Below are 14,915 nucleotides of genomic sequence, written 5' to 3'. Positions count from 1 at the left end.
CCCCACACTTTAGCATCCAACATGCTGTCCAGACTTGAAGGGCTTTGCATAATAATATTGACATCATCGGAGCTGGGTAAGCGGCCTCGGGGTCTGCTCTCCAGACCTCGAACGCCAGAGTCCCCAGATGTTTGCCTGATTTATAGCTGTGCTACTTACGTGGCAATATAAACTAGACATATACGCCGCCCCGCCACGCCGCCGCCGCCGCCGATTTTTGCCTTATTTGACGCGCCGCCGCCAAATTAAGAAAATAACGGCGCGCCGCGGCGCGCCGCTGGTGCGGCCTCGGCGCAGCTTCAGCGCGGCCATCAGTGTCATTGTTCTTTATAAAACTTAAAAAAAAATAAATAACTCATTAAAATGGCCTTTTTGCCTTATTTGACGCGCCGCCGCCGCCGGTTCTTTCTGACTACTACGCCGCCGCCGCCGAGTCATTTTGAACTCTACGCCGGCGCCGATGCCTTTAACCATCGGCGTAAACCTCTAATATAAACTAAGCTCGCAGATATATATATACATAAAAAAATAAAGCGGCGCTCCAAGACCGATAAGCTGTGGGTAAAAGTTGGACATTTTGCTTACCTGCAAAGAAAAGAGCGAGGGGAGAGAGTGTTGAGAAAGATTTGTTTAACAAAATGATGCGCAAAATGATAGGGGAGGAGATGGCTTCAAATGGATATGCGTTCCGGATGCTCCACTCTTGGATCTCTAGAAGATCTTTCAGATCGCGATAATCTAACTGGGTCACGCGGAGGCCATTTATTTAGATGCATAATTAGTTGGGAGTGAGGAGAAGAAGTGTATTCCCAAAACTTTTAAGTTTAGCATAAAATCAGCATATCTGCATCTTTGGCTGTGCGATTCTGGACTACTTTTTAAACCAAGTCTAGCCGAAATGTCGCCTCTTTCGTGGCCTTTGCGCTGCGCACAATTTATGCCGTGTTCGCGTTCTGTTTGCGTTTGTTTGTTGGCCAGGCCAACAGCCACTGAGCCGTAACAACCACAAACCACTACCAATTCCGACCATTCCACTAGACTCATTCTGCAAGGCGGCTAACAGAAACAGAAGTGGAAGCCAGAAGCTTTCACAAATGGCAAACAGGCGACGACGATAAAAACAGTTAAAAAGTTGCGAGTTCATTGTTGCATGCACCGGACCCAATGCAGAGGCAACTGGCTGCAAGAGCAACACAAGGAGCTGCCGCAGCCACCGTTTACCCACTCAGCCACCTCGGTTTCGGGGTCCACAGTCCCAGTCGGGATCCCAGTCGGGATCCCACTCCCGATCGCCAATCACCAATCACCTCCTCCAGCTTCAGCTTCAGGTTCAGCTTTGGCTCTAGCTTCAGCTTTGGTTTCGGCTCATCTGACACCGCTCGTTCTACTGAACTGCGCGTGAACCCTGCGTTCGTTATGAGTTGCAACTCGACAGTGCGGCAGCGGAGAGATGGGTGCGTGACACGATCGGGGGCCCAAGTAAACAGAACAGCGGTGAACAAGATTAGCGCCCAAGAGCCTGAGATTTCAGCTGAGATTTAATGATAGTGAGATGCAAGGCGATCGGTTAAAACCAACCGAAAAGGGGTTCTCATGCAAAGACAAAGTCGTTAAAGAATAAATAGTTAAAAGCATGCTATTTCAATTAATTAAAATCATAAATTTAATTTGCATGTATTAAGTTCCGATATAAAAACAAATCTCTAAATTGAGCTACCTTTTTCAGACAAATAAGAAAAAACTGAATTGCCCAGTCTGAGCACAAGGAAGCCACAAAAAGAGCTTACCAAGTAGCTAAAGGTATATCTTTTTGAATTATTAATCAAGTTCTCTGATTTTCTCCACCAAAGCCAAGTGTCATCTCTAAATTGAGCTGCCTTTTTAAATACCCAACGAAGTCTCTCAGCGTTGTCGCTCAGTTCAGTTCAGTTCACTTCAGTTCAGTTTAGTGGAGTTCGTCGTTCGTCTTGGCGAAGCGAGAGATACAGTTAGAATAATGGTGATTGATAAATATTGTCTATGCACGACTTTCAGCATTTAATTGAAGTTTGAAGCGCAAGGTCCCGTGCTTGAGTAAGCTCCGAGTCCCCGTTGCACCCGTTGCAACCCCATTGAGGTTGCAAGCCTAATTGATGGCAGCATTTACAGTTTTGCCTGCTTTTGTCTCCCAGTTTTGCTGTATTTTCTGTACTTTTTTTTTATTTATATTTTCTTGAAGTTGAAATCACAAAACAGTTGCTTTCTCCACCCACACGGCAAGAGTCCCAGAGTTAGACTGGCAGAAGGAAGCCCACCTTGATGTCTAATTGTACAGATTTTATGCTTTGATTTTTATGAACCATGCGAAAGTTTGGCGGTTGCTGCAGTGGAGCCTCCACTTTTCCCCTTCTCTGACCGAGAATATAACTTAAATTTCCACTCATGATAAACAGAAAAAGTGAATTGCTGGCCCACTTGGCGGCGTCTGTTGGAAATCGAAAATGTGAGCAGGAGAAGGCAACAAGGATAAAGAAAATATTCTCCAGGCGAAGCTTTTAATACTCTTAAAAAATAATAACCATAAGTCCATATTTTTACGAGATAAATTAGATATAAATCGAGTTAGAGGTGGTTCTATTATGAATTTTTCAAGTTTTATGATTCGTTGGTAACTTGTAAAACTTTTCCTTAAACGTGTAACTTGTAAAACTTTTCCTTAAACGTGTAATTCATTGGTAAATGTCTTTTAAAGTGCAATAACGCATAGCGCTTGGCAAACTTGTAATCCCGAAGATTTACAGTCTCACTTTCCCCCTTCGAATGCCAACACTTCATTTCGAGCATCGAAAGAGATCTTCTTGTAGCTCTCGAGTTCTTCATCGCTTCTGCAAGACGACAACAACTTTCATGTAATCGGCAGATGACTGGAAAATGATAACAGAAAATGCGTTTTCCATTTTCCATCATTTTGTAGTGCGACCGAAACCATTTTCCGCATTTTCCCGACCAATTTCAGCAGCCTCTGCGTGTTCACAAACAAACACCAAAGAGGCGGTGAAAAGATATAGGCTTCCATCGTACAAAAAAATATATATAGATAGGCCCTGGGCTCCCAAAGTCAGACGGGGGCAATGAAAAGAATAATCAAAGTGCAGAACTGCAGCCGCATTGCGTTGGCCGCAAAGTTATTGCCCATTGGCTCTGATCGATTGGACCATAAAGGTGAGCACCGAAGAGCAGCAGAAGAAATCAAAGCCAAGCCAAGAGAAGACTTTGAAGAGGAGAGTCTTTGACTTCGTCTTCGGAAGAAAGAGACTGCCTTTGGCTTGCCACACGATGGTAATTTGATAATTGGCAACGCTTTCTGCTCGAGTGTTGCATAAGGAAGAGACACCCAATGAATGGTGTGAATCGAGATCTCGGAATATATGAGAGATGATCCAAAACTAATGCCTGGAAAAATAGGAAATCAGGGAGAAAATATAATACTTTTCTCTAATTCAAATAATTTTGAAGTTGAAAAATGAATTTTAAATTATTATTCAAATTTATTTAGAATTTAAATGTTATTATTTTTAAAATTCTTCGTTATGCCTAAGCTATAAGATGAATAAAGCTACATGAGCATATGCTCGATACACATCTTATTTATTAGTTAGCCTTTGCTTCATCGCTTGAGCTTGCATTTCAAATTTTTTAATAAAGAAATATGAAAGAAAATTAAACAAAACCCTTAAAAAAATCTTCATCAAAACTATTTAAATAAAGAGATCCACTTGAAGCGAAACTCTACTAGAAAAATTCCATATTATGTCTTAAGCTCTCGACTACCCTTTTAAAAATCATCATAAATTATACCCTAGCCCGGATTAAGCCATTTTCAAGGCAACTTCTAAGCAAACTCCCAGTGATCCCTGAACCCATTTCGAAGACTACCTAACTACCACCAAGCCTTTAAATTTTATGACGGCTAGCCAGAGACGCGAGAGGTTACCCAATCGACTGACCGAGTAACATTTCGCCAACACCATAATCCAAATCTCTGATCCTCATTCACCTTCGGGGACTCCTCCTCCTCCGCCTGGCAATTATTACCCAATCCTAATCATATACAAATTGTCCGAGGCACAATTTCTACTGATCTCTTGAACTCCGGTGCTTAACAAGATAACCGCTAGACTGGATCTCTGGATCTCTTTCGCACGTCAAATTGATTTCAATCAGCGAACAATGAAGCAATTTCCATAGAATTTCACACTTCAATTCACCGACTGAGTGCTTGACTGACAGACTGACTGAATGAATGAATGACTGACTGAATGAATGACTTGACCCAGTGCTCCACAATCAGGCAATCTGGCAAATCTGTTGCGGACAATGTGGAGTAAGCCCCAAATCACCCGTGAAGTTTGTTCAATTTCGTTGGCACTTTTGCAACTGACAATGAGTTTTGGGGGGAAAAGCCAGCCAGAGGCGGAGCTAGAGCTGGAGCTGCTCCTGCGCCTGCGCACACTTCTTGCCACATAATGGACGTCGGAGGACGCCGCCCACCTGGCCTGGGCGATGATTTATGAAATGGCTCCTCCATTTGTGGCTAAAGCTCACCGCTCCAAGGGTGTGAAGTGTGGTGGAAAGTGGCAAATGAGTTGCTTGTTGTTCGCTTTTGCCAGAGCACAGAATCTCGGATAATGCAAAACAAAATGCCTGCAAATTGCAGACACGACCGGATCTGGAATATATCTTTCCCTCCGCTCTCAGGGTGCCCAACTACCAGGCTCCAGCTTTCGACTGCCAGCTCTCATTCCCCCGCTTAAGATTAATCGCCAGGGCTTTCAAGTGACGCCAAGTTTGGTGTCAAAAACTGCGGCAAACAAAAAGGGAGACTCAGGCAAACGAGCCAGGATGGCGAGTGTTAATGAAGTACAAATCTTTCACTGTGAAAATTAATTTATTTTAGGAAATTTTTCTAAAGTTATTAAAAAGCAAATAGTGCATTTTCTAAGGCAATATTTTATCTTGTTTATGTAGAAACCCATAGAAATTAAATTTTCAAAATTTGCTATTCAACTTTATACTATTTTTTGCAAGTGCAGAAACCAGAGTAGAGCTTGAGCTGTACCTGGTAGTCCCCGAGTGGCTGTTGCCTTGCCATGTGGGCCCACCCACGCACTCTCTTCAGCAGCACTTTGCATTAAGGCCGACATCGTCGAGTGTTAAAGTCGCCTCTTATTTTACTCGTTTTACATTTGCAGCTGTGCCTGCGAATAACGGCAGATCCCCCCATAAAGATCATAAAGCTCCTCGGGATCTGACGCGATGGGATGTGTGATGAGCCACCCACTCAAGAGCCAGGCCTCCACCTGGAGTGGAAAGGATGAGACGCGACGATGGCAGCTTGAACTTGCCCCCGGCTGGGATCGGGGATTGATTACAAGCGGATCACAACGGATCAGGATAAATGAGGTAAACATCATTAGATGCTCAGAGCATCGGATGGATGTGAAAACTCCGTCCCAGTCTTGGATCTTTGTTTGCCATAATGACGAATTGTTATTCTCCGCGATGGAGGAGAGGCTTGCTCCAAGATTAGAGGATCATTTGCATAAATCGATCAGATTGTCTTTGGGGGCTCTGCGTATTTTTCTTTAATGACGATGATAGTAGAGAAGAAAGGCCAGATTCGCAGAAGATTTCTTTATTCGGAGTGTGAGGGGAGGCTCTTCTCCGAAGAGGTCTCAATTGCAAGTGTCTTGCAGGTATTGCAAGTCTTGAGGAAGATACTGGCTGAAGTGCCTTTGACTTTCTTCTTCGTTAGGCAAAAGTAAAGAGTTTAATTTAATTAATCGCATGTATAGAATGACCTGCAATAAGTTTTTATTTGCTCAAACAGGCTATAAAGCCAACGAAAAATCATTGAGAGGCTTGAGAAGAGTTTTCTTTGGGTCTAAGTTTTGGTATTTGACTTTCTATTTCTTATATTGGGTTTAAAGGAAATTATTTAGCAAGATTTTTTGGCTATACATACTTTTAACAAATATATTTTGTGTTCATTATCATTAGAGAGTTATGTAAATAAGTTAATCTTGATTCCTTCTCACTGTTAGGCTCCATCTCAAATATCCTTAGACTCTGGTAAGCCACTGACCCTGCTGACGTTTAACGACTATTAACCTCTGACAACCCTTAACACCTGGCTAACCACCTTTCGCTCCGCCTACTCCAGACCACCGGCTTTGATTTCCCAGAAGCCCCACAACAACCAAACGAGCGTTTTGCACATATTTCAGCTTACTTTAAACGGCCAACTTACAAAAGCCCAGATGAGGAAAACTCTAGGGGAAAACTAGCGAAGGAAAACTTTTACCACAAATCGGATTTCCTGCATCGATTTGCGGTCTTCGCACGCGTCTACAAACTCAAACTAACACTCAGAGACTCGAGTATTCAAGACTCAAACTACACAGAAAAGCATTAAGTAGATCACAGAGCAACGACTGCCTTTTGAAGAGATCTCAGCGACTAGGAACAAGAGCAGGAAGAATCTTCAGCTCCATCTCGATATCGGAATCAAAGACAACGCACAAGGCACTCTCAAATGCCAGAGATATTTCCCAAGGAAATAGAAGAGATTCTTGTGCCGGCGCGCCGGCCCCGCTTTTCCAAGAAGCCAGCCAAGAGGTGAGTGAGGAAACGTGTGTGCAAGTTTTTCCCTTATTTGTTCAGCACACACCGAACGGATGACAACCAGCAGGCCACTCGAGAGTGCGCTCTATAAGACATAAAAATATGTGTGCTCGGAGAGAGATTGTTAAAACAATCACGATTTGGAGCTTAAGATTAATTTAGAACTCAAGGAGAAGTGATCTGGTATGCGTCCTGAATTACTGCAGCACAACTTAGAAAAGAGAGTAGTTTCATGGTTTTAATTACCTTTTTGCCTAACTATGAACTGGTGATCGTCAGTCGAAGTTATGGCAACAGTCCAAAGTGTCTCGGGTTTATTTCAAATGTGTTTTGACGCAATCAAGTTAGAGGGTGAGTGTGGTAACCAGGGAGGTTTAAATTAAGATCCTAGTTATCAGAGGCTCCCTAACTATCAAGACACGATTCCCCCAGAGCTTCCTTCGATTAAAGTGCGAACTATTAAAGTCAGAGACTGCCCGTAAGTTATTCTATTTATGATAGAACAGGGTCCTCCAACTTCATTCTTCCAACTGGGTGTGGAGAACGTGTTTAGCCTGCTCCTGGTCCTGCCTCCCACCAAAACCCCCTCCCGACAACGTGCTAAAATAACCCCAAAGGCTAGCTTCATCTCATCTATCGAAGGGCCCCGGCCAGCAGCTAATTGCTTGGACACGCCTGCAACTTCCAACAGCAAAACGAGTAGCAGATCGGATCTCATCAAGCGAATATGCATATTCATTCATAGTCAGTCATAACGAGGTTCCAGATTCGAGGCACTCCTCATAACTGCACAATTACCTAGTTATTTTAATTAGCCAAAAAGACACAGAGAAAAGTGGGAAATAATAGTAAAAAGCAGAGAAAAGTTGAGCAAGTGAGGTGACAACACATAGGAAATGTCTAAATATACAAACAAAAGCTGGACAAAGCATAAATCACCTGAAAGGGGGGCGCACAGCGCTCCCCCTGGCAAACAAGTTAATGAATGTATCCGAGAGATACATCTGCATAGAGCCCAGAGAAAGACTCGACAAATAGAGTCCGCCAAAGAGCAAAAAGCGGCTATAAAAAGCGTTAACAAGACAACAACAACAGCAGCCACAGCAATTGGCAAACAATAAAATACACTTGGCGGATTTCGGATAGCTACTAAATTGCAGTTAACAATTCTCGGCAAATAAATTTCCGCTGTCTGCCAGATGTGGGTCAACCGGAGAATGTTTGAGGAGGGGACGCCTTCTATTTTGTATCTAAGAAGCTTTCAATGCCAGCGGCCAGCATTTCACTCTTTGGCTCGCGTGTTGGGCAGATTTTAACTACCGTTCGGAGAGTATCTCATGGATAGCAGAGCTCTCGGCTCCCCACTTCCCTGGGACCATCATTAATCACCTTCCGTCAATCCTGCGCACAGCTGTTCCAGCGCTGCATCTCTAACTCCGCAGCGCACATTTGGCTTTTATCACTCGATCCGCACCAAATAAACTGCAGGAAAATAAGAAAAGAACTGCGGAAAACACATTTGTGTGCCAGATTTTTCGGCGTGAAGAATTTCCGATCAAAGGAGAAGAGAGAACCTAATTGCTTTTTGGTGGAAAACATGCGAAAATAATGCCTTATGGCTGGCAAAACTTCAATAGATGTGTAAAGTTGCCAGATGGCAATGAAACCTCTTTGTATTTGGCTTTTATAAGAATTCCACAAAAGGTATAACCAAAACGAAAGCTACAAACGAATCTTCAGAAGAGTAAATACTCAAGAGATATTCCTTTTTAATATTTACTTTGTCATTTATTCAGTTCCAAATATCAACATCTTCGGTAAATTCCATCTAACCGTGATAGACGTGGTGACCATAGGTGGGCACAGCGTAGGACTTCAGCACTGGGACATTGTGGACCACGGGCACATGCTTAACCACCGGGATTTGGCTGACTACTGGGACGTGCTTGACCACGGGGACCTGGTGCACCACCGGAACATGCTTAACCACTGGCACCACAGAGGCCACTGGAACCACGCTGTAGTGGGGCTCAATGTAGCTGGGAGCAGCGAAAGTCATGGCCACCAGGGCGAGGAAGACAGCGATCTGCAGGGATATTAATCAATAGAGAACCAGACTCCAAAGGATATCTGCTTGTACACTTACGAAACGGAACATCTTGACGATTTGTTGGGTTTTGTAAGAATTTCAAAAGAAAACTTGAGCTGGTTGTGACACTTGGATGGTGGTCAAGTGACTGTTGATGATTGACCCACCGCTACATCATTATATATAGTTAACACTTCAGCCAAAAATAGACGCGAAGTGACTTCTGTTCAAGCGCCACGCGCCAAACCAGTTTAATTATACTTAATTTTGGGCATCTGCGTCGGCACAATGCGCATTCTAATTCGCCGCCACTCGAACTTCCCGTTATCGGTCGATTGTCTAACCTTTGGACATAATCCCCATTCAATAACTCTCCAATTGTGCCGCCTGTCCAAGAAGACCTTTGTCATTATATCGATCGGCTTCACGCGCTATTGATGATGCTCGGCGAGAACCAAGGTCAAGTACACACAAAAAGACCTATATGAAGCGACTCTGCCAACTTTGGGTCACCGGATAAGTCCATTCTCCAATTAAAATAAAGAATTATACGCAATAATCGTGCGGCTAAACTCGTTTGCTCGGTCAGCAGATCGAACGGTCATTATTGTCGTATCTTTTGGCTATATAAAGTAACCGATCCGTTGGTCAATCATCAACAGTCACTCGACCAGCTCACAAGTGTCACTACAACCTCAAGTTTCCATTTGAAATTCTTACAAAACTCAAAAAATCGTCAAGATGTTCCGTTTCGTAAGTATACAAGAAGATATCCTTTGGAGTCTGGTTCTCTATTGATTAATATCCCTGCAGATCGCTGTCTTCCTCGCCCTGGTGGCCATGACTTTCGCTGCTCCCAGCTACATTGAGCCCCACTACAGCGTGGTTCCAGTGGCCTCCGTGGTGCCCGTAGTAAAGCATGTTCCGGTGGTGCACCAGGTGCCCGTAGTGAAGCATGTTCCGGTGGTCAGCCAAGTTTCAGTCGTGAAGCATGTGCCCGTGGTCCACAATGTCCCAGTGCTGAAGTCCTACGCTGTGCCCAGCTATGGTCACCACGTCTATCACGGTTAGATGGAATTTACCGAAGATGTATTTGGAACTGAATAAATGACAAACTAAATATTAAAATAAAAGCCTATTGTGTTATTTCGCTTAAATAATTTTCTATAAAGGTGATAGCTTGGGCGTCTCTGGAAACCCACTTAAGAAACATAAAAGTAAACTTTAAAGCAGTTTCCCCTAAATATTATCATGTCAAAATAAGCACCGACGACTTTGCCTGTATAAATAAATTTAAATTAACAATTATATTTAACGTGTTTTTCGTGTCAACAATGGCCTAACTCCCTTTCATTGCCGGCACTTTCCATTTTTCACACTTGATGCCTCCCTGGACATTTATTGATCGGTTTATGGCGCATTTTGTTAAATTTAATTTTCACCTCGCGAATAGTCGTTAGCGAGGCGAAGAGCCGAGTGAAAAATTTCTTCATTAATCAGCTGAATACACTGCAACGCCTGCTCCAAGGCAGTTGCTGCTGCGCAATCCCGGCTCGTCTTTAATTTGAGCCAATTAAAGCTGCGACAAAGCCTCCTCCGAATCCGAATCCCCGAGACTGTGTCAGCCTTTCCCCCTTTTTTTTCCCTGCTCGGCGTTCGATCTTCGTGTTAATGATGGACCCGAATGGATTGTACATTGTTTTTCAGCTAGAAAAACTCAAATAAGTTGGGGAAAATATAAAAATAAATTGTATTGGAAAGTAAATTTTGTGATCAGGCTTTTGTGACTTTTTTGTGGATATTTTTTTTATTGTCTGGCTTTGGTCTTTCTTATGGCTTAAAAACCATTTATTGACTCTTTTTTTGGGTTAATTTAGCCCACATTTTACTTTGGTTTTTAGCTTCATTCGGATTTCCTAACCACTTCCTTTCTGCTTCTATGAAACCAACTTGAAAATACAATTTTATTCCTCAATTAGAGAGGAAAGAAATAGTAATTTGCCGCTCGATTATGACGAAATCATTTGATCCGCTTCACATGTGACGGTTTGGCTCTGTTTTTCATTTGCTTTTTTCGGGGGCTTGTCCCTCCTTTGTTGTCTGTGGTAATGACTTTATCCAGTGGCCACATAGTAGGATCCCCGTTTGATAAATTATCCACTCCACTCCACTGGTAATAATGTTTTTCCAGGGCTGCTTTTGTTTTCGTTTTGTTAATTATCCGCTTTAATTGTTAATTTAAATCACGAACATTTTTTCGTGGCGAAGGAAAGTGAAACTCAATTGAACTTGAGATCTCTCACTCTCTCCCCCTCGTGTGTTATTCCCTTATGAAAATGGGCGTGTTTTTCGGGCCTGCAGAGAAGTAGAGAAAGGTCTTGTGATCCGATTGTTGGCGATAATGAGATTGGACTGCCTTTGGCTTTGTTGTGTTTGATTGAAGTGGAGTGGGGATTAAGGTGTAAGAGCTGGTAATCCGAAATGTATTTGGTAATCCACAAAAATTAAGGTTTACTTGGAAAATATTATGAAATAAGTATTTAATTTTCTATAAGGGAAATTTAAAAATACTACATTAATAAGATTGAGGGACCAAAGGGAAAATTTTAAGGTAAATACTACCTAATGGAACAACTATAAAGTGAATATATTGAAGGGAAATGACTATTATTTATTTTTGAGCAAAAACAGAATTAGGTCTATATATCTTATTCAAAAAAAATTATACACATGTTATTTATTCATCTTTCTGAAGCATGATGCAATACTACCAAAGGGAAATTTGACGCTAAATACTAACATGGACAGGTAAAATTTAAATAGGTTAATAAATTCTTAGATTTATTTATTTCCATTTCGGACATTATTTTAAAATATTTTTTAACTAACTTCAGGCTCAGCAAAGCCTTCTTATAATACAAACTTACAATTTAAGTACTTCATTTAGTACTTCAATTTAGTACTTCATCTAAATCCTACTCCTATGAAAAATTGTTTTATTTAAATGTGACTTTTCAATAAATTCAGCTTTAGTCCCAGCCCAACTGCCCACAGACTGCACTTGAATGCAATTACAATTTAGTTAGGTCCAAAACGATGGCAAATAAAATGGAAAGTTTATTTTAAGGTTCACTTAACGCTCAACGAAAGTTGAACTATAACTGAGCCAGGCTGCGATCGCAACTGAATTTCAAGTGGGGCTAACTACTCCCTGGCTAATTCGGTGGTTCCGATGTTTTATTGCCGCCCAGCAACCAGCATCTGGCAACTGGCCATATGGTCCATGTCCAAGTCCCTGTCCAGCCTCGCTGGGCGAAAGGTTACAGCCTTACCAGCCGGCAATTGTTATGCAAATCTGGCGGCAAAGCCAACACAATGGACACTCCGTTCGATAGAATCGGACAAATCCCGGAGCGAACCGAATCGAAATCCCATCGGGCGAAACATGGAATTATGACTGCCATAAAGTGGAGCACTTCCTCGACTCGACGACTCCCGCACAACACGAAAGTGGAATTGTCATTGCGATTATGGTCGCGACTGTCTCTTAGCTAATCGAGCGGCCCCAGTAAAGACTCTAAATTGCGCCACCTTCACTTTTCCGGCTGTTTTTCCAGCGAGGGAAGCGAAAAACAAACTTATTTTCTCGCTTTGTCGCGCTTGTGGCTTGTCTTGACCATTTTTGGTGGCCTCCGCCTCCTCATCCTCCCCCTGTTACACAGGCTCAGGTTCGGAAACAAAGACATCCTTTCGGCATAGTGGCGACAGGCAACATGATTGTTTACGCTTCATTTGACCAGAACGGCGAATGCTTAACCCATTGTGGCCCCAGGCAGGTGCGCGGCAAGAAAAACCCAAAAAGCCAAAACAGTTGTCAGGCGATTTTTATCAGAAAAATAAAGACATTCGCTTGGATTCATTTCAATTCATTTTCTAGGAGAAACTTTTTCAAGATTTCTATAAAAAAAAAATCTAAAATTCGGTTACCTAAACCCCAAGTTACCTCGATATATCTTTAACCTACTATTTCAAATCTTTTTCCCACAGCCTTAAATACAAATACAAATATATGCCAAGTTTCAGAAGAATTCATTGTGCTCTCTGGGCTTCGCTCTGTTTTGGGGCTGTGTTGTTCAATTAAAAAGGAGATTGCAGTCAGCACCTTGGGGAGCTGAGCTCCACTCAGACATTGTCCGGCAGCTGACAAATTTTGGTTTTTTGCTTCACGGCGATCATCTCTCAATCGCAATCGCAATCGGGATCTCCATCTTCCCCGGCTACTGCTGCTGCCGCCTTTCCTTTTAAGTAGCCATGGGGCTTGATTGGAAGTGGAGCCCGGTCTAGTTAACAGCTTGGACTGGATGCGTGTCTCCGCCTTCGGAGAGAGAAAGAAAGAGAGACGGAGCCACAAACAATTGACAGAGACAAACGCCTAACAACTTATTGGAAATATGTTTAACCATTTTTGGCAATTGACATTTTGTGCTGCCGTTGTCGATGGAGAGTCTCTCTCCTTCGCTCTTCTCCAGCCAATCGACAACGTGACAAAACAATTGTCGTAAATCAGGGGCAGCCAGTTGGAGTCTCGGGGCCTAGGAGTTTGGCAGCCTGGCCAAGTGATTGCCAAAAAATGCTAACTGCCCACAATGCAAAACCCAAGTCTTTCGGTTTTGTAATTTGTTTTTTTGTTTACTTTCATTTGACTCGTGGCAGGCTTCAGTTTTTTTTTCGGGGAGAAACAAGAGCGAATGTGTTGCCGGACATTCCATTGAATATATCCTAAAAGGAATTTTCAATTAGCCCAAAATAAAAAAAAACAAAGAACTCGTTCCTGAATGGGCCAAGAAAATGGACAAAGAAAATGATTGGTTTTTGGAGCATGGAACGGGGAGTCTTTTTACATAACAGAAAATTGCAATTTGTTTTGAAGTTACTTGACTTTCATTTAAATATTTAAGAATTCCCTTATAAAATAAATGTTCCGCCTTAGTTTTCATATTAACACCTTCACCTTATGCAACTCGCTTCGGATTCGAGTCGATTAACTTCTGTCATGGTCAAAGCTCAATTGAAACCGACACAAATCACAGCCAAAGGCGGGACTCTTGACTCTCTTCCGTCTTAGATCTCACTCCCAAACACTCAAAAAGCAAAAAAAAGAGCTCGCTCTCACACACTATTACATAATACATGTTAACGGAGGGGAGGCAGCCCCAGAGCCTCGCTACTCCAGACAATATTGTTCCGATAAAAATCCCCCTAAATCAAAGAAAAGCGCAGAAAAACAGAAATGGCTGAAAACAAATCTGTGGGCAATTCAGAGACGTCGAATTCACTCCCGATCGAAGGTGTTGCAGACGTCCGAAATGCCAATTATCAGCAGCCAGAGAGGAGGTTATCTCAATTCCCCCGACTTGCCAGCAATTTTCACTTTCATCTCAATAAATTTTCGTAACAAAAAAATATAAAAATAAAGAAAAGCAGCGCGGACACAAGGGAACATTGTTGTTTTGTCTCGATTTTCGAGGAGGTAAGTCAGGCAGTTAGTGGCTTTGAGAATGACTGACGGATTTGCTCTTTGGGTTTTCCATAGCGACCCATAGTTGCACAATCCACCGCCGTCGCACGCACCAGCGGAAGCCGATGGCGGCCGGGGGAAACTTAAACAAAGAAAAACGGGACGAAAAACACAAGTCATTGGGTGCTACGAAAAAAGGGAGAAGTACGAGAAAATAAAATGCGTAAAATTGCATTTTTGTGTGATTGTTTTGTTATACTTTTACTGAGCATAATGTAATTATTATTTTTTAAAATTTGTAAAAACATTTTCAGTTCAAAAATAAAGCGAAAAAGCGGGCTTTTCAGAATTTCTACTCTTCAAAGTTACCATAAAATTGGCGGTATATATCTAAGCACCTAAAAGCAGGCCACGTTAAATTTAAGTAAAACAATTTATCTGCCCCGCAAAGTGTGCCTTGAATATAAACATTTCTCAACTCACCGAGTGCACTGCTAGATGGCGCTGCAACTCCGCGTTGCCAAACAGTGTGAGCTCTGTTATGGTGGGCGAACTCTCCAATTTACTCTCCATTTCGCGCAGCCAGCGCCGCAGCTCCTTGGGGTCCTCACAGAGACCCTCAGGTCTTTGGGTTTCGTCGAGCAT

General features: G+C 42.5%; 3 protein-coding genes across 4 annotated transcripts in view; 1 reads left to right on the top strand and 2 right to left on the bottom strand.

The window, feature by feature from the left end:
* The window catches only part of klar (klarsicht), a 123,108-nt gene that overhangs the window by 64,285 nt on the left and 43,908 nt on the right, over positions 1 to 14,915 (bottom strand). For both annotated transcript variants that reach the window (XM_017180220.3, XM_017180309.3), the window contains exon 5: positions 14,754 to 14,915. In XM_017180220.3, coding sequence (XP_017035709.1) covers positions 14,754 to 14,915 — 162 coding nt within the window. The remainder of the gene's footprint in view (positions 1 to 14,753) is intronic.
* On the bottom strand, positions 8,467 to 9,325 carry LOC108084513 (uncharacterized). The gene is made up of 2 exons (XM_017180784.2): positions 8,810 to 9,325; positions 8,467 to 8,749 (listed from the first exon to the last, which is right to left on the bottom strand). Exons 1-2 carry the CDS (start codon positions 8,819 to 8,821, stop codon positions 8,492 to 8,494), a joined length of 270 nt encoding a protein of 89 aa, XP_017036273.1. The 5' UTR covers positions 8,822 to 9,325; the 3' UTR covers positions 8,467 to 8,491.
* LOC108084594 (uncharacterized) lies at positions 9,353 to 9,908 on the top strand. Its single transcript, XM_017180911.3, has 2 exons — positions 9,353 to 9,505; positions 9,566 to 9,908. Exons 1-2 carry the CDS (start codon positions 9,494 to 9,496, stop codon positions 9,821 to 9,823), a joined length of 270 nt encoding a protein of 89 aa, XP_017036400.1. The 5' UTR covers positions 9,353 to 9,493; the 3' UTR covers positions 9,824 to 9,908.

Source organism: Drosophila kikkawai, chromosome 3L (genome assembly GCF_030179895.1).
Source record: "Drosophila kikkawai strain 14028-0561.14 chromosome 3L, DkikHiC1v2, whole genome shotgun sequence".
Taxonomy (NCBI): domain Eukaryota; kingdom Metazoa; phylum Arthropoda; class Insecta; order Diptera; family Drosophilidae; genus Drosophila; species Drosophila kikkawai.
The sequence above is the reverse complement of the archived record's forward strand: the minus strand, read 5'-3'. Positions and strand labels throughout refer to the sequence as shown.